We start from the raw sequence: 25,482 nt of genomic DNA, 5'->3' as shown, positions 1-25,482 counted from the left end.
GTGCCCTGCCTCCTGCACTCCTGTTTCACAGGGGACAAACAATCCTATATTGTGGTATGAAGGATGTTGTATGAGAGCGGACTTTAACAGATCTCACTGATTTCAACCACCTTTGGAAAAAGAGCCTCAAGTCTTCTTAACTTCTCCATTTTTCATTTATTCACTAGTCAACAAACATTGATTACTAGAAATGTTTACTAGGGCCTAAGAACATTAAGGGGTATAAGATACGATTACTGCCCTCGTGGAGTTTACAAATAACTCATATATAAACTTGTTAAGTGTTTCAATCCCTTAGGCACCATGGAAACAGAGAGGACAGTGTGACTATAAACCACCCAGAAATCAGCTGCCAGAGAGATAGGAGAAAAACCAAGAGAATGTATTTTATAAAAGGAGGCAGTAGATAGCAGTGTCAAATCCTGCCAAGAAGCTAAGGGAGTTAAAAGTGGATGTTGGATTTACTGATAAAGTCAGTAACTGGTCAGAGAGGTTTTTGTGAGGGTGAAATTCAGGTTCAAATTTGACTTTGAAAGATAACACAGAGATAGAGTTTTGCAGGATTAGAGATGTGTTTGGTTGGTTTCTAACAGGAAAGATTAAAGTTTGTTTAACTCTTCTTAAGGGAAAAGTCCTAAGAAGAAAAGTTGGAGGTACAGGGCAGAATGGAGACGGCTGATGGGGCAAAATCCTCAAGAAAGTGAAAAAGAATGAGATCAAGAACACTGAAGGATTGATTTTAAACTGGAAGACAGACACACAGTTTTGAGGGCACGGGCCCGCTGTGTCCCTTTGCCTAGCAAAGCAATAAAGCTATTCTTTTCTACTTCACCCAAATAAATAAATAAATAAACTGGGAGACGATTCTCTCTTGAACAGAAGAGAAGAAAGGAAGGGAGGGTGGATATCGGGCAAACCAAAGCTTGCGTTTAGGTCTGGTGGCATGGAGGTCCGTTATCTCTGTTGAAATAAGATGCAAAGTCACCTGATCAGAATGAGAGGGTTGGTGTCAAGGTTGGAGGTTTGAGGAGACTAGGGAAATAGAATAGCTTCCAGTTTAAAACAGAAGAAAAAGAGGAGCGAACCTCTGACTAGCACCTCAGATTTCAATTAAATTGGAGGTCATTCATTTAGCACTGCACTAACCTGCAAAGTAGTTAGTGCCACAGAAGGGCAAGGGAGGGGGGGTTTGCGTCACGTTATGGACCTGAGAATCCAAAATGAGTAGGAAGGAAGGAAGGAGAGGAAGAAGGGAGTAAATAAAAAAAAGAAATTAGCGGTTCAAGTCTGAGAGCGTCTGGATGAACACAACGAAAAGCTGTCGGTGGGCGAGATTTCATGAACTTAATTTCAGAACTGTCATGCTTTGGCGATGGCAAGGTATTACCTCCAAAAGCCAGTTTCTCGGTCATTACGAAGCCAGGCAGTCTGGCCTGTCGACAGGCACTGGCAAACAAGACCGGGCTTCCGTTCGCCTAAAAGCAGCGGCTCGGCGCGTGCGCAGTGTGCGCGAGCTCGTCGCGCCTGCGCACAAAACGTCACCGGTGCCACCTTTCCCGTCCCGCTCTCCAACCGCGCGGGGCTGAGTGGGCTTCCGCGACGCCCTCCGCTGTGAGGCGTTGGCGATCCCTCAGCGCCTCGAGCTCAGCTGACTCGTCCTCCTTCGGCCAGAAACCCTCCTCCTGGGCCCGCGCGGGAGGAGCGGGGCCTCTGAGCGGAGCGGCGAGTCCGCCGGCCCCGGTCTCTTTCCCTGGCGGCGGCGGCTTCTTCCGTAGGACAATATGTTCAAGAGAATGGCCGAATTTGGGCCTGACTCCGGCGGGAGAGTGAAGGTCAGTGCCCGGCCCGCGCCTCCCCTCCGGGAGTGGCTCTCTCGCCCCGGCTCCTCCTGGCGCGGCCTGGGGAGGGCCTGCCTGTTTCCTCTCGCGCCTTCTCGCCTCGGGCTGGAGCCGCGGTTTCCAGGCGGACGGCGAGTCAAAGCCCCAGAGGGAAAATCATGATTTCATTTGGCCCCAACTTCATGTGTCACCGCCTCCCTTCCATCCCAGACAAAAAACAAACATAATCGGTGGTGCCTGGGGGAGAGCTGGACGTTGTTGCCGAGGAAACAGCTACTTGCGGGGCTGGGAGATCCTGGCTTGCTGCTCACCCTCTGCCAACCCAGGTCACCTGTAAAAAGGCGGTGGGGAGGGCAGTACCCATCTATTGTGAGGATAATAACAGTAGCAGATACCGTGCGAAGTAAGCACGGTGGGTGGACGCTTTACCCGATTCTCTGATTCAGTCCCTACAAAGGCAGTATCACCCCCAGTATTTACAACTAGGAAAGTTCAGAAGACTTCCCCAAGTTCATGGTGTTCCTAAAGTCCCAAGGCTACAGCCAAGATACCAATCAAGGCATGCAAAGAACATAACACTGCCTGGCACATAGGGAACATTCAGTACACGGTAGCTTCTTAGTTTTTAATTAAAGTGATCATAGAGCCTAACGTAATGTATGACACTGTGACACATTTCCCTCCCACTTTACTACATCCCCTGGCACATTTATTTTTTATGAGACGACCAACTGGTTCCTGATGTAACACCTATTTTTACCCCTTCTGATTTTTATTTACCGCAGAAAGGAAAATTTTTTTTTTCATTAATTAATTATTTATTTGGCTGTGTTGGGTCTTCGTTTCTGTGTGAAGGCTTTCTCTGGTTGCGGCAAGTGGGGGCCACTGTTCATCGCGGTGCGCTGGCCTCTCACTATCGTGGCCTCTCTTGTTGCGGAGCACAGGCTCCAGACGTGCAGGCTCAGTAGTTGTGGCTCACGGGCCCAGTTGCTCCGCGGCATGTGGGATCTTCCCAGACCAGGGCTCGAACCCGTGTCCCCTGCATTGGCAGGCAGACTCTCAACCACCGCGCCACCAGGGAAGCCCAGGAAAATTTTTTTAAAAAAGAAATCACCCACTTTTGCACCAATCTAGTTGATCTAGGTTTTTTTTTTTTTTTTTTTTGAGTCTTTCTCTGTGTCATATTGTTTTCACATAATTTTATACTGAATATACAATTTTCATACACAGTGCTTTGAAAGTTTCAAAAGCTACTGAAATTTAATGGAAGGGGAAACAGATGCCAGGTAAAATTCATAGTACCGTAAGGTTCATAAACATACGTTTTCCCCCACTTTTGGGCGAGGTTTTGGAATGATAAGAAAGTACTACTGAACAAAGGATTAGAACACTAGCGTTTGGAGAAGAACTTACAGAACTCTCTCTACTTGTAATCATGTTAGGTTCTAAAAGTCTTTTAAGTCCAAAATCACTTGAGGAGATTAGGCCTGTAGTCCTCAAATGCTTTTCCACCGAAAATGGGTCCGAGTTAGTCATGTAAAACTTTAAAATTAGGGACTTATTTCTTCTCCATGCTGATTATGTGGTCTTGTAAGCATCTTTTCCCAATTTAGATAAATTTGATCCAGGTAGAAAGTCTTTTGGCAGATGGGCCCGCTTTTCATCATTGAGGAACTCCGCAGGTTCCTAGCAACATTGTAGCAGTTCGGGATCTATTATCCCTCACCATGTCAGTGCTCCTTGTACTTATTCACTCGAGCCTTGAATGCGAGGCCCCATCTTTGGGTGCCACAAAAGGGCACTTGCTGTGATTTTTTTTTCTTTAAGTTTGTGTACAAACTGCTTGCCTTCTTCTGAACTAACTTCAGGCTAATAGGTATTGGTTTTATTTGTGAATTATCTAGTCACAATGAAAAGTTTTTCCATTTGTTCACTGCTTTTCCTCATTTCTTATTAATTGTTGATTACATTGGCACAGCACTTTTCACATGTGATATATCTTGCTCTTTGACCTTCCGATACAGTCTTACTATTGAACAGTTGGTCTCAAATTCATGTGCAACATTCAGCAATTTTCTTCACTTGGAATTTTTTCTATCTCCTTTCCATCATAATCTGCCTTTACACTTAACCGGATGTGATGAGAAACATGTATGTACATCTCAGAACTGGACACAAATATAGCACACATGCCATCAGTCCAGGGTTTACCGAGCTTGAGTCATCCAAGTGCCTCTTTGCCATTATCTGAATCAAAATGTAGTGTTTAACATTTTTGTTTAAATCAATTTTTTAAAGTCCCTTCGTAAGCATTACTATGTTTGAAATTGTGGGTTTGAATTGCTAGTTATAGTTATGGTTTTTCTAATACAGATTAAACACAAGTAATAAAATGAAAATGTTTGCCCTTACTCTACCTAAAATCCCCTTCCAAACTGTCTTTAATTTTTGTACTGTGCTTTGGAGAACCCTGGTGTAAGCTGATAAATAAGGACATAACCATCAGGTGATGGTAAAATTGGTGAGCGTTATTCCAGGCTGCTCTTTAAAGTTTGTAAATAGAGCTTTTTCTGTTTCTTTAAAAAAAAAAAAAAAAAAAGAGAGAAAGAAAAAGGGAACTCTCAAAGTACCCCACATGATTTAAATACACGTTTTCAAAGTGGGAACATTGTAATTAACGTGGTATTTAGTTATTTGTGGTATTATGAAATGAGGCTAATTGTCTGGAAATGATTTGTGGAGGGAAATCCATGTTATAAGCAAACTACGTTGTTAGACTGCCTGCCATTTCTTAAAACAAGATTTCAGAGTTCGAATTCTGTTTATTTGGGTAATAATACAATGTGTTGGGGTTTTTTAAAATAAATTTATTTATTTATTTATTTATTTATTTATTTTCGGCTGCGTTGGGTCTTCGTTGCTGCACGCGGGCTTTCTCTAGTTGCGGCGAGCGGGGGCTACTCTTCGTTGTGGTGTGCAGGCTTCTCATTGCGGTGGCTTCTCTTGTTGCAGAGCACGGGCTCTAGATGCGCGGGCTTCAGTAGTTGTGGCTCGCGGGCTGTGGAGCGCAGGCTCAGTAGTTGTGGCGCACGGGCTTAGTTGCTCCACGGCCTGTGGGATCTTCCCGGACCAGGGCTCGAGCCCGTGTCCCCTGCATTGGCAGGCGGATTCTTAACCACTGAGCCACCAGGGAAGCCCAATACAATGTTAACTGGTGTTGAAATTGTTTTCTTGCAGGGGGTTACTATCGTTAAACCAATAGTTTATGGTAATGTTGCTCGATATTTTGGAAAGAAAAGAGAAGAGGATGGGCACACCCATCAGTGGACAGTATATGTAAAACCATATAGAAATGAGGTAGGTAATTGTTTTTCCTAACACTTTTTTGAAGCTATAGTTTTTTTGCTCAGAGTTAAATTGTAATGTTGTATAGTAACTGATAATAAAATTGGCCCATTGTAGAAATGTTACCAAAAATGTTGAAAGAATAAAGTAAGAGCTGTCATCTTTCTATAATTGTTAGTAGAATCAACTTTCCAAAAATGTTTTCTAATTAAAATTAAGTTATGGTAAAAAGAATTATGCTATATGCACAGTACGTCTTCCAATTACCACACCTTAAGGTAGCTTAGTATATAATCAGGTATTTCAGGAATAGTAAATTTAAGTGATAATTTGGTAATCAGACCATCAGAAAAGATGAAAGACAAACTGCTACATAATCTAGCTGCTGGTAATTTGGTTTTGCTACTGAATCTCTAATGCCTGGAATGCAGTAAGTACATAGTGGGTATTCAACAGATACTTACTGAATGAATAAACTATTCCTCTATTTAAAACCCTTCATTCTGTATTTCAAATATCATTGTTCCAATATAGTGGAAGCAAAAAGGCAGGTGAGAATTTATGTTATCATTGCAATCATTCGTCACCTTTTAGAAACATCTGAAATAGCATTTAGAGATGTCACGAAGAGTTGTTACTTCTGAAAAGATGAAAATGGTGCCAAATAGCCCAAGGGTAAATTCACAGCTTGATGATGGTAAAGGTAGTCTGCTTCAAACACTTTGAATTATATTTTGCCACATGTAAGAGACTAGAATTTTGGACATACATTTACTTTATCAAGGGGTCACATTTTTAAATTAAATTTAATAATTATTCAAAATAACTTTATAGTGTCAATTTTAAGGGTAGAAATGCTGACTTATCCTTCAAAATTACTTCCAATGCTGAATACTCTTTCTTCCCATGTAACCCCACAGTATGTTCAGTCACATTTAATAAATTAAGAGATGATAAATTTAGAGGTAAATCAAAAGAAGGCCATGTAGGACAGTTTATGGTAACTGAACTCAGTGCAGCTGTAGCCACAATTTAAAGGTGACCACTTGAATGTAGAGCTCTTGAGCTGAAATCAAACATCTACAGGACATGCAACGCATGTGATGCAACGCAAAGTTATCGTAATTTCAAGGACAAAGAATAAGGCAGTTGACTTTTGAGTTCTATTTATCTTTTCTTCATATATTCCACCAAAAGACTGAGTTAATACATGTTGAAACCAATTAAGCTTGATAATGTTGTTTTTTCTTCAGCATTTATACTATTAAGTAAAGTTAAAAGACGAAGGAAAATAAAAAACCTTCAAAGTCCACACAAAAACTTGTATATGAATGTTTGTAGTGACATTATTCATAATAGCCCAAATGTCTCTAAACTGATGAATAGATAAATAAAATGTAGTGTATCCATATAGTGGAATGTTATTAAGGAATAAAATAGAGTATTGATACATGCTACTAACACATGGAAAAAATTAGGAAACATGGCAAGTGAAAGAAGCCAGACACAAAAGCCACATACTGTATAATTCCATTTTTATAAAATGTCCATAATAGGCAAATCCATAGACATAGAACCTAGATTAGTGGTTGACAGTGGGTGGGAGGAAGAATGGGTATGTTTCCTTTTGTGTGATAAAATGTTCTCAAATTGATTGTGGTGATAGTTGTACAACTCTGTGAATATATTAAAAACCATTGAATGGTGAACTTTAAATGGGTGATTTGTGTAGTATGTGAATATCTCAATAGAGCTGTTAAAAACAAACAAACAAACAAAAAAACACCTTCAGTGACTACCTATTGCCCTCATCATAAAGCTATCATGTTTAGAAGGCCTGCCATGACCTTTCCCTATCCTATCTCTGCAGCCTTATCCCTTGTCTGTGTTTGCCTCATTTCTTTATATCCTACATTTTACCAATACTAAATTACTCTCAGTTTCCCAAAGGAACACTCTTAAACCTCTTCCTGTCTTCCCACCCACTCCATTCTTATTGTTCCCTTAGGTCTTAGTTCAAGTGTATTTTCTTTAGATCTACTTTCTTGATCTCCAAAGACTAAAATAGCTGCCTTTCCTATGGATTTGTACCTAATGTCCTCATAACACATGACCTAATATGCACACAACAGATTACAGATTACAGCATTGAAATGCTGATTTTCTTGTCTGCCCCCCACTTTACAGTGAGACCCTGAGGACAAGATTCTGTTATTTATCATTATAGCATCTGCCTATATTGGTAGTCACTCATATTTGTAGAAAAAAATGAATGAAAGTTTTCCCAAAATAGTCTTCAAAGATGCTTATGAAAATCTGCCTCAGAAAAAATGTTCACAAAATAATGTTAAGTGATGAAGGCAGATAGTAATATATTATTACAGTAGGATCCCAGTTAAAAAAATATGTAGATAATAAGCACATAAAAATTCCTGAAAGCAAATAAAAAGATTAATGAACATTACTGTTGAGTGCGACTTACTCTGTTTTGCATTTTCCTGTTTTTCTATAATGAATTATTTTTGAAAAGGCCTCCTTCGCTCGCAGAATCCCTTTTGTGTGCCGGAACTAATGAATATGCTTTTGTGCTTCAAAATATAATTAAGGAAAGGAAGAGTTTTATATACAACAGTTTTAGGTTGCTTAGTTTAGTTGACCTTTGTATAATATAATTTTGTTTTTTGAAGTTACTTAATTCTTAGATTTGCTTTGGTGTATATGTTTATTTCTGTAGAAAATATTGGAAGTGTACTGCTGTTTTATGGAAAAATCAAAATTGATTTTGAGTATTGTCTACAGAGATATATAAAAATAGGAATGCAAAACAATGAATTAAGGACATATATATTTCTATATATTATGAATTTTGAAAGAATTCTGCACAGACTTCCTTTGTTTAAGATAAAAAACAAACCTCCAGGGTATAATTCATGTTTCTTAGAAAATTGGTTTCCATAAAATTTAAGGAGAAGTGTATTTTATTTAATTGACACAGGTGCTCTGTGTATCTCCTTCCTAATTGTTATGTGTAGATGGCAGAACTAATTAATTAATTCCTCTGTATTTTAGGATATGTCAGCATATGTGAAGAAAATCCAATTTAAATTACATGAAAGCTATGGCAATCCTTTAAGAGGTACAATAGTTTTTTAAAATTCATATTATTATAAATTTTAAAAGAGCTAGGAAACTGTATCAGTAATTTACAATTAATAATTGTTTTATTTTTTTCTTTCTTTTAGTTGTTACTAAGCCTCCATATGAAATTACTGAAACAGGTTGGGGTGAATTCGAAATAATCATCAAAATATTTTTCATTGATCCTAATGAAAGACCTGTGAGTAATGTTAATCTCTGCAAATATAAAATGAATTTTTTAGTAATTGTGAAAATTTTACAATATTCAATAGCTTGTTATATGTTGACATTTTCATTCAGGTATACTTTATGTAAGCTTATGGCTTGGTTTATCTTGCTATGAGTTAAGGTTTTTCATTTTTAAGTGAAGTGCCTTTCAAAACTCTTTTGTTTTTCAAGTATAAAAAGAAGGGATAGAATGTGAACAGTTATTTGAAAGGAATCATGGAAATTACATGATTACTACAGCAAAAAAATTTAAAATTCATTAGTATTGTTTGGTTCTTAGTAACAAACAAGTGGAGTCCATATGCTCTCTGAAATGGGAGTGTCCGGTTTTTTACAGTTAAAAGCCCTAGAAAGTCTTTTTACATTTTCAAACTGTCATCAGTACTAGCAACTTTATCTTATACCTGAATCCTTATTTATAACCACTGACTTTTTCATTATTTGATCTCTTCAGATTGTTGCTTGATAATGTAAAAAGTCTCTCAAATCTTTCACTTTGACCCCTCAGCAACTTTGTGAGGTTGGTGAGATCCTCATTTTAGAGATGAGCATATTAAGGCTCAGAGATGAAGTCATGTGCTCAAAAACACAGTTAATTGTGGTGGAGCTAGTTTTTGAATCCAGGTATTTGCATTCAGACCTCACACTCCTTCCTTTACTCTTGCTTTTGACTAAAACCACTAAGCCTGTTTTATTTTTAAACCTAAAGGGTCACAACTCAGGCTGTCTCATTGCACATTTGTGTGGCTGGTGTTTAACTCCAGTTTCAGGGCTTTAATGTTCATCACCATTAATTTTCATCTTGATAGATTCAGCTCGCTCCTTTAGCACCAAACATTGACACTTTAATTATCAGATTACATTTGTAAAACTATGTGCTTTTAAAGGATTTGAATGTCACCTGGGCCAGTGATACAGAGAATTAGTTCCTAACTAGTTGCATCAGAAATGCCTGAGGTGTTTTTTAAAAGTTCAGACTTCTAGGCCCCATTCCATGGAGTGTGATTCACAGGTTTGGAGAGGGGTCAGCACCCCAGGTAATTTTGATGCGCAGTAATATTTAGGACCCATTGAGGTAGACCATACTCTTCCTACATAGAAGTTCCTTTAGGCAGTCCAGTATACCAAGAAGAGAATATTGACTTCCGTTATTAAGTGAAACATCCTATTCAGGTTTGGAGTAGTTCTAGTTTTAAGAAAGCTCTACTTTATGTTAAGCTTCCTTGAACTTTTTACTGATAACTATTCATACTTTAGTTTTCTTTTCTCCTCAAGAACCATCTATAGCTCATTTAAATATCTTCCATGTGATAAGGTTTCCAGGTCTCCTACCATTCTTGTCCTTCTGGGATACTCTCACAGACATTATATTCTGTTTGACAAGAAATTATTAAATATCCATATTTGGAAGATATTGCCCAAGGGGTGGGATACAAAGATGAGACACTACACCTATCCGTAACCAAAGTAGTCTATTAGGGAGAATAGAGCACAGAATATGGCAGATGTTGAGAGAGAAGGAGAAGTTGGTCATGTTACTAGAGCAGAGGTTCTTGTTAACTTTGTAAGATTGCTTTGAATTCATTTTATTTTGAGAATGTGCTGCCTTACCTGTCTGCCTCCTCATCTGTCTCCCCCTTCTCTCCTCCCTACCCTGCCCTCAATTGGAAAATACATCTCTGAAAGAAAACATTATATAATGTAACCTCATTATGAGACAGCTCTCAAAGTCTACTCTTGGGAAAGTAGGGTAATATGATCTTTTGCCTTTCTGGAGTGATTCATTTATTGAATAGGTTTTCATATAGATCTACATAGGCCTGAGTTTTATCCCCTCCAAATTATTGTAGTGTTCTTTTAGTATAATGAAACCATTATAGTTTTTGAATAGTTGGCTCTTACAGAAAGTAAGTCATATGAGGTTTATTTAAAATATAAAAGAAAGATATGGGTAACTTGTGATTTACTTCTGTTATCCAGTAACCTATTATACATCAAACCACTGTAAAAGGAATGGTTGTTTCTAAAAGCAAAATGCTAATATTGGGTTTTTATTCCTAGAAATATCTCTGGCAAGTATAGGCATTTTCATTGCTCTAAGAATCTTTAAACACCACTGAAAATTAGGGACATCTGTCCTGAAATTATTCATTGCCTATATTATTCATCTGCATGAATGTCTCTCCAGGTCTGAATAATAAATTTGGGAAAGGAAGACTTTATGATGTAGTTTTTAATACTTCTTAAATTATAAAAGACATGCATATAGTTTTTTAAAAAGATTTAAAAAATAAAAAGTACAAGTCTCCTGTATTAGTTTCCTAGGGCTGCCATAAGAAAGTATCTCAAACTGAGTGGCTAAAAACAACAGAAATTTATTCTCCCGGTTCTGGAGACTAGAAGTCCCAAATTAAGGTGTTGGCCATGCTCTCTCCAAAGCCTCTAGGCGAGAATCTTTTCTTGCCTCCTCTAGTTCCTGGTGGCCCCAGGCGTTCCTTGGCTTGTGGCAGCGTAACTCCAGTCTCTGCCTCCATTTTCACATGGCCTTCTCTCCCTCCCTGTCTCTGTGTCACTTCTCTTTTTATGAGGACACCAGTCATATTGGATTAGGGTCCCCGCCTAATGACTTGATCTTAACTTGATTACATCTGCAAAAGGCTCTTATTTCCAAATAAGGTTACATTTACATGTTCTGAGGTCTAGTACTTCAACATATCTTTTGGGGGATACAGTTCAACCCATAACATCTTCTTTCCCCCATCTCTGACCCCTTCCTCAGGAAAACCACAGTTACTGTTTTCAGTTCCTCTAGAAATTGTTCCCACTCATCTCATGTATTTAAATTCCAAAGGTTGGATTTTTCAATTTTAGATAGTGCCTGTCAGCTCTTAGTGATGACAGATGATCCTTTTTCTTCATCTTTCTTGGTTTCTTTTTTCATTTTGCTGGAGGAATTTCTTCAGAAAGGATGCGTGAGAAGTAAAATTTCAGAGCCAGTGCTCTCTGAAAATATCTTTATTTTTGTTTACCTCGTACTTGATTGGGTGAAGAATTCTAGGTTCCACAGGAGGATGTGCTTTCTCGTCGGTGAGTGAGGGGAGAAGAGGGAAGGTTGGCCAGCCTAGCCGCCCCACAGCATTCTTGATTTCTATACCTGCCAACTTTGCGCTCACAGTCTCTCTGGGGCTCCACTGGGGGCAGTGGCTCCCACCTCTGATGCAGTTTTCTCCTTTAAGATTTTAGGTTATGGATTTCCCTGTTATGGTTTATCTATCTGTGTAGTCTCATCTGCTTTCTGTCTGTTCCAGAAATTTGTCAAATTATCTGCTTTAAATATGCTTATGATCCATACTCCTTATGATGATTTTAGCTAACTTTTTGGAAAATTCTTTGAGGCCTCTGAACTGGTTTCTATACCTTCAACATGAACTCTGTTGTTTTACCATCTAGGTTTTGTTTTGCTCAAATAATCACACATTGTGCTGCAAAGCTTTTCCTTTGATGTCTTACTGTATCTGTTTTTAAATATTTTGAAGACATATTGCTCTTGCCGAAGTGAATTATCACTGACTAACTTTGTGTTTGTTTATTATGCTACTTATGTATTAATTTTATTATTACACTAAAGAAATTAACTTGTCCTCACTGAGCATTTTAGTATTGATCATTCCTTTTGAAAGTATCAAATCTTTTTTCGCCATAGTAAATTTGTAAACTTTAACTGTCACAGTTAATCAAATTTCACCTGTGTAAGTAAAAGAATTCATCTTAGTGACTTACCAGTTTAATTTCCATAGCTGTATCTTGTGTTATTTTTATATATAGTCACTCTCTAGAGATGCTTTGTAACTAATGTTTGCTTACCCTCTTCAAAACATACATATTGAATAGATGTGGATAAATGGTAATACCTAATAGGAAAATAAAAGTACACGCAGAATTTGGGTGACCTGCCACAGTAAGTTGTAGTTGAAACAAGATCCTGAATTTGATATGTTTACTAATTCAGTCTCTAAATCAGTTACAGAAATGATGATGTCTCATGATGATGATAAAAACCATTGCACAGATGTCATGTCTGTTTTTATTTCACAGGTAACCCTGTATCACTTATTAAAGCTATTTCAATCAGACACCAATGCAATGCTGGGAAAAAAGACAGTGGTTTCAGAGTTCTATGATGAAATGGTAAGAAGATTTTATAATGAGAGTTTTTAAAGCATTTTAAATTGTAGATTTTGCAGTTATTGGGCTTTTGTTCATTCTCTTCCATTAGATATTTCAAGACCCAACAGCAATGATGCAACAATTATTAACAACATCTCGTCAGCTTACCTTAGGAGCCTATAAGCATGAAACAGAATGTAAGTGCCATGAGTTTATAATTAATCCTGAGAAATAATGTATTCTGTAATGGTGAAAGGATTGTATGATTAGCGACTATTAAATATTTTTCCTTAGTAGATACAGGTAAAATTTTTAGGAGTTAAACAAAATATGTATTACTAAAGAACAGGTAAGAAGGATGTTGTAAATAGTTCTCAAAGTAGACCTACTTTCAGAAAGGTAAAAGACAGCCTCTGACACACTCTGAAATACTGTTTGTCTTTATTCACTAATTACATTTAAGCATAGCTTTTCATTAATCTTGCTTAACCTGTCACTCAATCATTTTCTGTTTACTAGTCTTTGCTAACAAAATCGGTGTGAAGAACCTTACAGAACATAATTATACTTGAGTGTACTGTGAACTAGTTTCTCTCTCTCTCTCTTTTTAACCTGTCACCTGACATAGTTTTATATTAACGCTGGGGTAGTGAAGACCAGAATGCCTTATTGATAGTCAGTCATGCTATCTTTTCCCTTTAGCTTACAAGGCCTCAGAATCCCCTACACATCGTTCATGCAGCTGTTGCCAACCATTTGCAGTTGTCATTCAAGATGAAATCTACTTACCAACCCTGTGTTGACATTTATGTCACCATTTATTCGGTTCTTCCTTTGATCTTTCATTTATTTGCTTACAGTATATATTGAGCAACAGTAAGACACCAGGCATTGTTCAGAGGATAGAGCAGACAAAAGCCCTGCCCTCATGGAGCTTACATACTAGTGGAAAGAAGACAAATATTAAATAAACAGAACAATGAAGTGTGAAGTAGTGATTGGATGGCATGAAGAAAACTAAAGCCGGGGAGAGAGCGCTTTTGGTGGGAGGAGATGGTTAAGAGTTTTAAATATCAGGTCAGAGAATGCTTCCTGAAATGGTGGCATTGGAGCAAATACCAAAAGGAGTGGGGAACTGAGCCGTGCAGCCACATGAGAGACGAATGTTACATGTAGAGCGGCCGCAAGGGCAGGAACCCTGAGGTAAGAGCCTGCCTGGCATATCCGAGGAACAGCAAGAAGGCCAGTGTGCCTGGAGCAGAGTGAACAAGGGGACAAGGAGTGGGACATGAGGCCAAAGAAGTTATTATGGGACCAGCTTATATAGGGACTTTAGGTTATTAAACTGAAGGAGATGGGAAGTCTTTTGTGGGTTTTGAGCAGAAGAGTGACAGTATAAGACTAATATTTTAAAAAGATCAATCACCCTGGTTGCTGTGTTGAGAATAGACTGTAAAGCAGAAAGGGTAGGAGCAGAATAGTTAGGAGGCTATTCCAGTAATCCAGATATAGAATTGTGTGTAGTACCAGAGTGATAGCAATGGAGGTGGTGAGAAGGGGTCAGGTTCTATTTTGAAGATAGGTACAGTAGGATTTGCTGATGGTTTGATAATAAGATGTGAAAGAAGGAGATGAACAAAGAATGACTGTTAAGGTTTGGGGCCTGAGGAAACAAACAAAAAAAAATTGTTGTTGCTTTTCATAGAGATGGAAAGTCTGGGAGGGGCAGCTTTGAGGGGAAAGATTAGGAGTACACTTTTGGACATGATGGATGTGGGATGCCTGTAAGACATCTAAGTGGAGATGTTGAGAAGGGAATTGTACTCAAAGTCTGGTATTCAAGGAGAGGTCTAGGCTGAAGATATAAATGTGGAAGTTAATATACACATGGATTTATAAATTGTGAGGCCAAGTGGTATCATCACAAGAGTAAGTGAAGATAGAAAAGAGGTTCAAGGATTGAGCCCTGGGCACTCCAACATTTAGAGATTAAGGAGATGACCAGCAAAGGAATTAGGAAAGAACAGTGAGTGTGGAGGGAGAAAAACTAGGTGCACATAATATCCTAGAGCCAGGTGAAGAAAGTGTATCAGGAAATAGTCATTAGCTGCATTCAGTACCTCTGATAGGTCAAGTAAGATCAGAGCCAAGAAATAGGCTATAGCAAGGTGGAGGTCCTTGGTGACCTTAACAGGAGCAGTTGAAGGAGAATAGTAAGGACAGAAGATCAGTTGAAGTGGATCAAGAGAGAATGAGATGAGGGAGTTCCCTGGCGGTCCAGTGGTTAGGACTTGGCACTTTCACTGCCGTGGTCTGGGTTCAATCCCTGGTCAGGGAACTAAGATCCTGCAAGCTGTGCAGTGCTGCCAAAAAAAAGAGAGAGCGAGTGAGATGAGAAATTGGAGACAGGTGCTGTGGACAACTCTGTCTTGGAGCTTGACTATAAAGGGAAAGTAGCCCTTGAAGCAGTAGCAGAAGCAGGATTTGGGGTCAAGAGAGCAGAGTTTTCGGGGGAAATAGACCAGTATCGTTATAGGCTGGAAGAAGCGATCCAGTAAAAGAAGTGGGGTGGGGGATGAGAAAGCAGGAGAGAAAGAGGTTGCTGTTTAACCATTGTTGGTTATAGTAGTGTTTTGTTTGTATTTTCGTGAAACCCTGACCAAGAGTTAAAAGATCTGAATACTGATTATAATTGCTACTTGGTAGTCATTTAAAATTGAAAATCACACTCATTAAAAAATTTTATGTTTCACTTTCTACATCTGAAAAAATACTTGGGCTACTTTGTTATGAACATAAAACAGATATGTATATTATCACTTTGAAAAGGTAAAAAACACTAGTCATATGCTATTTTAATTTGTTACTGGTCATATTCTCTCCATTATAGATCTTCTTTCTCTCATACTATGAAATGTGCCCAATTCATAGAGGAAACTTCTCTTTTTAAATTCAAGTACCCACATTTCTGTGTTTTCAACAAAAATAATATCATTAATTCATATATGTGTAATAGTAGAGACAAATGTGTTTCATGAAAAGACTTTTCTACAAATTAATTTTTAACGTGTTAAAGTTTATGTGTGGAGCTTTATAACCTTGGGAAGTTTTTATCAGTAAATTGCATGTTTTATATTATCTTCAGGTTATTTTCTCAACAGTATCAAATCCATAAGGAAGAAAAAGATAATTCTGTAAATGGTATTGACACAATTGATAACTTTTGAGAAGAAAACTTAATTTAGATCATTGCTTTATAGCACTTATCAAAACAAATTCCAGTTTAATTAATGATAGTTAACTGTTTTTTTAAAGTCAGTTAAGCTGTCTAAATAATTAGAGAAATGACTGTCTGTCCTGGCTAGTGAAGACTTTCTAAATTTGAGGTGTTAGAAGAAATCACATTGAAACAAAGGCAAACTTGATTTTGCAAAAAAATATTTAACTTCTGCATTTCAAAAGGGCAAAAAAGAAAGATAAATTTGTAGAAAATATGAGAAAGGGTTAATATCTTTAAAACCCTAAAATAAATAAAATAGAATAAAATTTTAAACTTCAGTTGACAAATGGACAAAAGACATGGACAGATGAAAGAGGAGATGACTAGTAAATAAAAAGGGAAAATATTTGACCCTGCTAGTAATTTTTAAAATGCAAACCAAATAATAATGGGTGGTTATATTTGTATCAAATAAGCAAAAGGAATTTATAATAGTTGTACCTATTAAGGATGTGGTGAACCCTGTGTTCTATGAATTGTTTGTGTGAGTAGGCCTTTTAGGAAAGCAACTTGGGAATATTAATCAAAGGTCTAAAAAAGATAGGTATACTTTTACCAGTTTGAGAGCATTATACTCAATATTTGGTAATAATATCAGTTAGCTTTACTGAGTGCTTACTGTTTGTACTCTTGTAAATCTGTACATGTATAAACTCATTTACATCTACAATAACTTTATTAGGTAATCCATTTAGAAAAGGAAACTGAGGCACAGGGAGAGTAAGAAACTTGCCCAAGTTAACATGAGTTAGTGGTAGAGCCAGGACTTTATCCTAAGCAGTCCTCAGAACTTAGGCTCTAAAAACATAGTAATATTTTTAGAAAGAGTAATAGCCAGGATAGAGGTTGCTCATTATAAAATTTAAAACACACTAAAAGTTTATAAAGATGTTTATACTGGTAAACCCATGGAAATTTACTTAAGTACTAATGATCTAGCTTTTAATAGAAATTGCTTCTACAAGGAATAATTAAAATGATAGTTAATGCTTAAAGAGAGTTTACATGTACTAGATAAGTGCTTTGCATTTCTTAATTTATTGAATACCCTTAACAACCCTAGAAGGAAGGTACTACTGTTAGCCCCATTTTCTAAGTAAGACCCTAGAGCATAGAGAGATTTGATATCTTGCCCCAAATCACTCAGCAAAGCCAGGATTTAAACCGAGACAGAGTGTGTGCTCTTAACCGATAAACTGTTCTACCTCTTTGTAAAAAAGCCTTACAGGGACTTCCCTGGTGGCACGGTGGTTAGGACTCTGCGCTCCCAATGCAGGGGGCCTGGGTTTGATCCCTGGTCAGGGAACTAGATCCCACATGCATGTCGCAACTAAGAGTTCGCATGCCACAGCAGAGGAGCCAGCCTGCCACAACTAAGACCCGGTGCAACCAAATAAATAAATAAATATTAAAAAAAAAAAAAAAAAAGCCTTACAGACTATTTTTCTAACCAGTAAGTCACATTGGCTTTGCAAAAATATTAATTCTTCTTTGGATTGACTTACTCTAAATTGAGGCTTTATTTGGAAATTTAAAACAGAAATTTTATCTATATTTATATATACATATATATATACATACACTCACACTCACACACACACACACACATATATATATATATCTTAAATGTATGTATAAGCATTTAATATATTGGAAGCAGAAAACCAGAACAGGCTAAAAGAAGTTTTTAAATGTTTTCCCCTATCATCTCATTGGTAATTAACCCAGTTCTTTCAATATATGGTACGCTTTGCAGTCTTATGATTTGTCAAAAATAAAGTATAGTGACTAAATCAGACCACAAAAATCTGTATCTACAGTGCATGCTGTCCTCTGACAAATGAGTTAAATCAGGTCTTCCTGACTAGATTTAAAACTACCTGTTACAGTCATATAGGACTCCTTGTTGTTTCCCAAATCTTTCTGTACTCTTTCCAAGGCCCACTATGTCCACTTCATCAACCTAATTCCTTTCTCATTCTTTAAAACTCAATTCAGATTTTACTACTGCCAAGAAGCCTTCTTTGATATACACACACACCCTTTCCCCTTGGTATGTCATAGCGCCCTATGATTACTTCATGACACTGTAATGCATTTTTCTTTCTTGTCTGTCTCCTACTTCTGTATCCCACCATCTCACAATGTGCCTTTCACTCCATATATGTTTTTTAATTGATATGGAGAGAGAGGGGGAGAGCAAGGGGATAAAAACTTATGCATAGTAAAAAAGCATTGTCAACAAAGTCTAAAGACAGACAAGCCATGAAAAAATATTGTACTCATATCACAAATGACTAGTTTCTTTAATGTATAAAGGGCTCCTGCACATCATTTAAAAAGGCTGATAACCAGTAACTAAACAGCTTCTGCAGCGCAAAGGAAACCATCAACAAAATGAAAAGGCAACCTACTGAATGGGAGAAAATATTTGCAAATCATGTATCTGATAAGGGGTTAATATCCAAAATATATAAAGAACTCATACAACTCAATGGCCAAAAAACGCATACAATTTAATTAAAATTGGGCAGAAGAACTGAGTAGATATTTTTCCAAAGAAAACATGCAGATGGCCAACAGGTATACGAAAAGATGTTCAATATCACTAATCATCAGGGAAATGCAAATCAAAACCACAATGAGATATCACTTCATGTCTGTTAGAATGGCTACTATCAAAAAGACAAGAAATAACAAGTGTTGGCAAGGATGTGGAGAAAAGGAAGCCCTTGTGCAATGTTGATTGGTGCAGCCACTATGGAAAACAGTATGTAGGGTCCTCAGAAGAATAAAAGTAGAGCTACCATATGATCCAGCAATTCCACTTCTGGATACGTATCTGAACAAAACAAAAACACTAACTTGAAGAGATATATGCAACTCCATGTTCATTGCAGCATTATTTACAATAGCCAAGACAGGCAAATAACATAAGTGTCCATCAACGGGTGACTGGATAAAGAAGAGGTGTTTTATACACACACACACACACACACACACACACACACAGATGCGTACACACGCACACATGCATATATACACAATGGAATATTACGTAGCCATAAAAAAAGAAGAAATCTTGCTGTTTGCAGGAACATGGATGGACCTTGAGGGCATTATGCTAAGTGAAATAAATCAGAGAAAGGCAAATACAGTATGGTCTCACTTATATGTAGAATCTTAAAAAAAAAAAAAGCTCACATACAGAGAATAGATTGGTGGTTGCCAGAGGCGGGAGGTGAGGGGTGGGCAAAAAGGTACAAACTTCTACTTATAAAGTAAGTCCTGGGGGTGTAATTTATAGCATGGTGACTGTAGTTAATAATACTGTATTGCATATTTGAAAGTTACTAAGAGAGTAGATCTTAACATTTCTCATCACAAGAAAAAAATCTGTAACTATATGTGGTGACAGATGTTAACTTCAGACTTACTGTGATGATCATTTTGCAATATATACAAGTATTGAATCATTATGTTGTACACCTGAAACTAGTATATGTCAATTATACCTCAATTTTTTAAAAGGGTGGTGGGGAGAGTCGATAACCTAAAAGAGAAATGAGCAAAGGAAAAGCAGACAATCCATAAAAAGAAAGGGAGGAATGTCCCCTAAACATATTAAAAGATTGTCTGCCTCAGAAGTAATAGAAATGTAAATTAAAACTATTCTGAAATACCATTTTTAATCTTTCAGATTAACTAAGACCAAAAAGTTGATGCAGTAGGGAAATAGACGTACAATGCTAGTAGATTATGAATTAAGAGGACCTCTAAGAGTCACTTGGCATTCTTCCAGATTTACAAGATCAAATGTCCTTCAATTACTGTTTACTGGAATTTAGCCCACAAGTATACTGAAATGATTATGCGCAGCATACATGTTATATAACATTGTTTGTAATAGAGAAAACTGGAAATACTCCAAATGTACATCAGAGGGGACAGATGAATGAATTATGTATGTCCATTCAGTGAGGTCCTCTGCAGCCTTTGAAAGAGTGAGACAGCCCTGTGATATGGAATGAGCTTTCAGATGTAGTAATGTTAAGTGAAAGAGCAGGGTGCTGAGCAGTGTGGATAGTGTGACACCACTTGTGTTGGGGGTGAGGAGAAGTCACACTTAGGTGTATGCTCGTCTCTGAACCAATTATTTCTGGAAAGATACCAAGGAAACCTAACAGTGATTATCTCTGGGAAGAGCGCTGGTTGGTGGGGGGCAGGGGTAAAAGGAGGCTTTTTTTGTTTTTGTTTTTATTGGAGTATAGTTGACTTACAATGTTGTGTTAGTTTCAGGTGTACAGCAAAGTAAATCAGTCATACACATATTAAAAGGAGACATTTTTTCCATTGTCTACACTTTTCAGCCTTTTAATTTTGTATCGTGTATGTACTACCTGTTTTCAAAAATAATTTAAAAAATAAAAGCAATGAAAAATTACAAAGAAAAATATGGATTGTTTTGGCAATATAAAAGTTTACCTGTGTTACAAAATATATCACAAAAAGAAAGCACCAGCAGTGAGGAAAATAAGGACACATTGCGTGTTTTGTTTTTGTTTTTTTATAAATTTATTTATTTTATTTATTTATCTTTGGCTGCATTGAGTCTTCGTTGCTACGCGCGGGCTTTCTCTAGTTGTGGCGAGCGGGGGCTACTCTTCGTTGCGGTGCTCAGGCTTCTCATTGCGGTGGCTTCTTTTGTTGAGGAGCATGGGCTGTAGGTGCGCGGGCTTCAGTAGTTGCGGCGCACGGGCTTAGTTGCTCCGCGGCATGTGGGATCTTCCTGGACCAGGGCTCAAACCCATGTTCCCTGCCTTGGCAGGCAGATTCTTAACCACTGTGCCACCAGGGAAGTCCCACATTGTGTGTTTTTAATGCGCTAGATGCTTTAGGTATATTACTTAATCCTCATAAATCCTCTGAGAAATACGAAGTTTTAACTGTATCATATAGAAAGAAGAGATGAAGGGAGACTTAGAGATATCAGCATTCAGCTGTTAAGGGGCCAAGGGTGTGTTTGAACTCAAGTCTTTCCGATTTCAATGGTTTTGGTTTTTTTTCTTCACCAAACCACACTGCTTCCAATTAGTGATCCTTTTACGTTAACAAAAGTACAACTGTGCCTCAACAGTCATCAGCAGCAATTACCTGAAATGTCCACAAGGTGGAAATGTTGGATGATCGTAGTCATTTTTCTCTGTAAAACTTGATGCTACACTATCCAAGTGGAATAGTTAAATCGATATAATCTATTTTGCAGTAATGATATTTTTCTTTTGTAATTTGTTATGTAGCCAGCTAGAATGTTTTAAATATTCAGTAATAATAATAATAGTAGTTAATATGGCTTTTTATGTGCCAGACAGTATTCTTTTTAAATCTTTTAAACAAATAATATTATGAGGTGTTTGCTATTGTAATCTTCATTTTAGCAATGAGGAATAGAGCATAGAGATAATAAGTAGCTTATTCAGAGTGGCACATCTAGTAAATGATAGAGCTGGAATTCAAACCTAGACACTTATTGATATCTTTTTGAAAAAAGATACAGGTTTGTTTTACCAGTGTGATTATGTAAGTTTTACTTGTACATAAATTTAAGAGTACTGTTTTTAGTAAACTCTTATTAGCTGGATGTCTCTTGGACTGTATACTCCCTCATTTCCAAATCACATTAGGAAATTAGACATAATTAGGAAATTAGACATAATTTAAGACATTATGTCTTAAAATGTTAACTGTGAATTAAAATATTAGTGGTCAGAATTTCATTCTTAGTGGTAGAAAACATCTTAGAGCCTCTCTGGAGAGTTCAGACTTTCTTACCCACCCCCCTGTGTCTAAAGTTACATATCTTAAGTTGTCCGCATTTCATCATGAAAACATTGACCTAAGGAAATGCCACATTTATTGCTCTATGACATATCTTGTACATGTGAGAAAAAATGAAATGAATCAGTAAAAGTGTATGTTTTCTTTAGTTGCAGAACTTGAAGTGAAAACCAGAGAAAAATTAGAAGCTGCAAAAAAAAAAACAAGCTTTGAAATTGCAGAGCTTAAAGAGAGATTAAAAGCAAGTCGTGAAACTATAAATTGTTTAAAAAATGAAATCAGGAAACTCGAAGAAGATGATCAGACAAAAGAAATATAAACAGTTCTGAAGAGAACTCGATAGTAAGTGAAACTAAAAATAAGGTGGAGTTTAAAGGAGAGATGGACTACAAATGCTGCGATGTTTCTTAGAGGAACTGCACATATAGTTGTCAGCCATAGATTTCTCCGCAATGGGGGCAAAGTATTTGTACTTTACAAGCAATCTTTAACGTAAAATATATGTGTATAATGCTGTATAGGCATTTTATCAACCCATTTCGGGGTAGTTCTGTGATATTAAGCACAATTTTAAAACATTTTTATTGCATTGTATGTATAGCTTATCCTTTTGACAGACATCAAATTTCATTATAAAGTATAACTTGTACGAATTTTGTACTTCCCTAGTAGTTAGAATTCGTGGTAAAATTAACGTGTGTATTTAATTTCTTAAGTTCTTACCTGCCCCCATCCCAACTCTTTTGTATCTGATGTGCCCAGTGCCCAATAAGCACTCAATAAATGCAGTTTACAGATGCTGTTTCTACCTCTTGATGTGTTTCTTCGCCTTGAAGCAATTCGATCTCTTTCATTACAATTAATGTATCTCCATAGTATTGTGACCATGCATCTCTTATTTGCAGTCAGTGTAGCATACAGAATCTCTCTGACAGCCAAGATCATATCTTAAGTATTGTTCTGCCTAACTCCCACAGTGTCATTAGTTTTCACATAGAACAATATTTCAGTCCTTCATGCATGTTCCAAAGACATATAGTAGGGGACCCCAACCTCCCGGAGCCACAGACCGGTATCGGTTTGTGGCTATTAAGAACAGGGCCACACAGTAGGAGGTGAGTGGCAGGCTGGCAAGCGAGCAAAGCTTCATCTGTATTTACAGCTGCTCCCCATCACTCACATTACCACTGAGCTCCACCTCCTGTCAGATCAGAGGTGGCATTAGATTCTCATAGGAGTGGGGACCCTACTGTGAACTGCGCATGCAGAGGGATCTAGGTTGTGCGCTCCTTATGAGAATCTAATGCCTGATGATCTGAGGTGGAGCTGAGGCAGCCCCATCACCCCCAGATGGGACCACCTAGTTGCAGGAAAACAAGCTCAGGGCTCCCACTGATTCTGCATAATGGTGAGTCGTATAATTATTTCATTATATGTTACAATGTAATAATAATAAAAATAAAGTGCACAATAAATGTAATGCGCTTGAATCATCCCCAAACCATCCCCACCCGATCCCCAGTCCATGGAAAAACTGTCTTCCGTGAAACCGGTCCCTGGTGCCAAAAATGTTGGGGACTGCTGACATACAGGATGCAGCTGTGCATCAATTTCACATACTACCCCTAATTTCTCTACCTTCTCCTCAGGCTGTCCTGTTCAGATCCACATGGTGTGTCCTCTATTTTTGACTCATCTAATTTGAACATTAGTGGTACTTAATTTTTAAGGCCATGTTGGCTGACTCATCTTGGCAACCTAGGAGCAACAATAAGTAGGAAAGTATTTTGGAAAACATGTAATATTAACATGTTACAAAGCTCCTGAAAATGGAAACCACGCATATGCCTAATGCAGATTCTATACCTTCTACAGAGTGATAACTAGCCACTCTAGTACTTTAAGATACTTTTAATCTATCTGCCCTGGTGGATTGGTTAATTTTTACTTTGTTGCTTTACTTTCTAGGTTGTGACATTTATAAGCATTATGGAGGTTGGACAAAGCTGTGGTCTGAGATTTCTGCCAGGGGTTCTCTGGGGGGTTGGAGATGGCACTTCTAATTGTGCTAGGCATCATTCAGCTCTCTCCTACCTCTTACCCCAATGCCCACAGTATAGGGTAGGGCTATAGGGATAGATCAGAAAAAAGAATGGGGGAAAAGTCCCATTCTATTGGGTTCGCCAAAAGGTTCATTTGTTTTTTTCCATAAGATGGCTCTAGTAGCACTTACTTGTCTTTAACTTCATTTGAAACAATTTTGTTAGATTGTATGTGACAGCTGTCATATCAGCATGCATTTAAAAGACATCAAATTTGGTGAATTTTTGTATAGCCATTTTAATGTTGAAGATGGAAGAAAAAAAAGCAACATTTTCAGCATATTATGCTTTATTATTTCAAGAAAGGTAGAAACGCGGGGACTTCACTGGCGGTGCAGTGGTTAAGAATCCGCCTGTCAATGCAGGAGACACGGGTTCGAGCCCTGGTCCAGGAAGATCCCACATGCTGTGGAGCAACTAAGCCTGTGTGCCACAACTACTGAGCCTGCGCTCCAGAGCCCATGAGCCACAACTACTGAGCCCGCGTGCCACAACTACTGAAGCCCGCGCACCTAGAGCCCGTGCTCCGCAACAAGAGAAGCCACCGCAATGAGAAGCCCGTGCACTGCAACGAAGACCCAATGCAGCCATAAATAAATAAATTTATTTTTTAAAAAACCCCAAATATGCAAGATATATACAAGGATGTTCACTGCACATTGTTTACATATCAAAAAATTGGAAACAAGGTAAATGCCCATCAATAGGAGCTGCATAAATTATGCTATGATATAGTGATATGATGGACTCCTCTGTAGTTGTCAAAGTGGATAAAGCACATCTGTATGCTCTGACATTTAAAAATACCTGGATTATACTGGTTGGTGAGCAAGAAAAAGGCACTTTGCAAAATAGTGTTCATGATTCCGTTTTTTGTAAATAATATTACATTAGTGTATAGAGAGAAAGCATGACTTGGAGGAATTTTCACCCATCTTAACAATAGGAAAAGGAATTATAGGGACTGTCAGTATCTACATAATGTGTGTGAATGTTAGAATTTTTTACAGTAATAATGCATTTCATTTGCATTAAAGAGAATTTTTAAATAGTTTAAAACTTAAAAGGAAAAACTGATGTCTTTTGATTATCAGAACATTGCCTCCGATGAACCAGATCATTATGAAGTGTCATGTGACAGTTCAGAGAAATGAAATGTGACCTGTGAATGATGTGAGAAGCTGATGGGCCAGGACTTCTTCTGGAATTGTACTGGAGGGACTTACGGGTAAGATCCTTGCTCTTCAGTGCATCATCCAGTGAACTGGGATCATAATCGTCATGTAAAAATAGGTGGTGAAAGGTGTGGGGTTTATCTGACTTCTGTCCCAGTCTGGACTCTCTGATCTGGATTTTTAATTACTTTTAGTTATTTTTAATTAAAACAATGTGTAATTAGTTAACCAACTAGATTACAGTAGCCTGTGTAATATGCCCCATGACATCCCCAACTCTGGGTAGCCGACCCCACCCCAATCTGCTTACTTTCTCACTTTCACTGGCTACCCACCCTAGCTTACCTGCTCTCTGTCCCCTACCAGGCTTC

At 37.7% G+C, this 25,482-nt stretch overlaps 1 protein-coding gene across 3 annotated transcripts in view; it reads left to right on the top strand.

The window, feature by feature from the left end:
• Positions 1 to 1,503: 1,503 nt before the first annotated feature.
• YEATS4 (YEATS domain containing 4) overlaps positions 1,504 to 25,482 on the top strand; it is a 79,518-nt gene continuing 55,539 nt past the window's right edge. The window contains exons 1-7 of one of the 3 annotated variants that reach the window (XM_082422914.1): positions 1,504 to 1,832; positions 5,076 to 5,195; positions 8,253 to 8,319; positions 8,426 to 8,520; positions 12,645 to 12,737; positions 12,826 to 12,913; positions 13,419 to 22,075. In XM_082422914.1, the coding sequence (XP_082279040.1) occupies positions 1,782 to 1,832; positions 5,076 to 5,195; positions 8,253 to 8,319; positions 8,426 to 8,520; positions 12,645 to 12,737; positions 12,826 to 12,913; positions 13,419 to 13,519 (615 nt within the window). In that variant the 5' untranslated portion in view covers positions 1,504 to 1,781 and the 3' untranslated portion in view covers positions 13,520 to 22,075. Of the gene's footprint in view, positions 1,833 to 5,075; positions 5,196 to 8,252; positions 8,320 to 8,425; positions 8,521 to 12,644; positions 12,738 to 12,825; positions 12,914 to 13,418; positions 22,632 to 25,482 lie in introns of those variants that run through there. The other 2 variants (XM_082422913.1, XM_082422915.1) reach the window with 2 other exon arrangements.

The sequence above is a fragment of the Balaenoptera physalus genome, assembly GCF_965194825.1.
Source record: "Balaenoptera physalus genome assembly, chromosome: 13".
Classification (NCBI taxonomy): Eukaryota; Metazoa; Chordata; class Mammalia; order Artiodactyla; family Balaenopteridae; genus Balaenoptera; species Balaenoptera physalus.
Note: the sequence above shows the minus strand (reverse complement) of the source record. Positions and strands in the feature narration are given on the sequence as shown.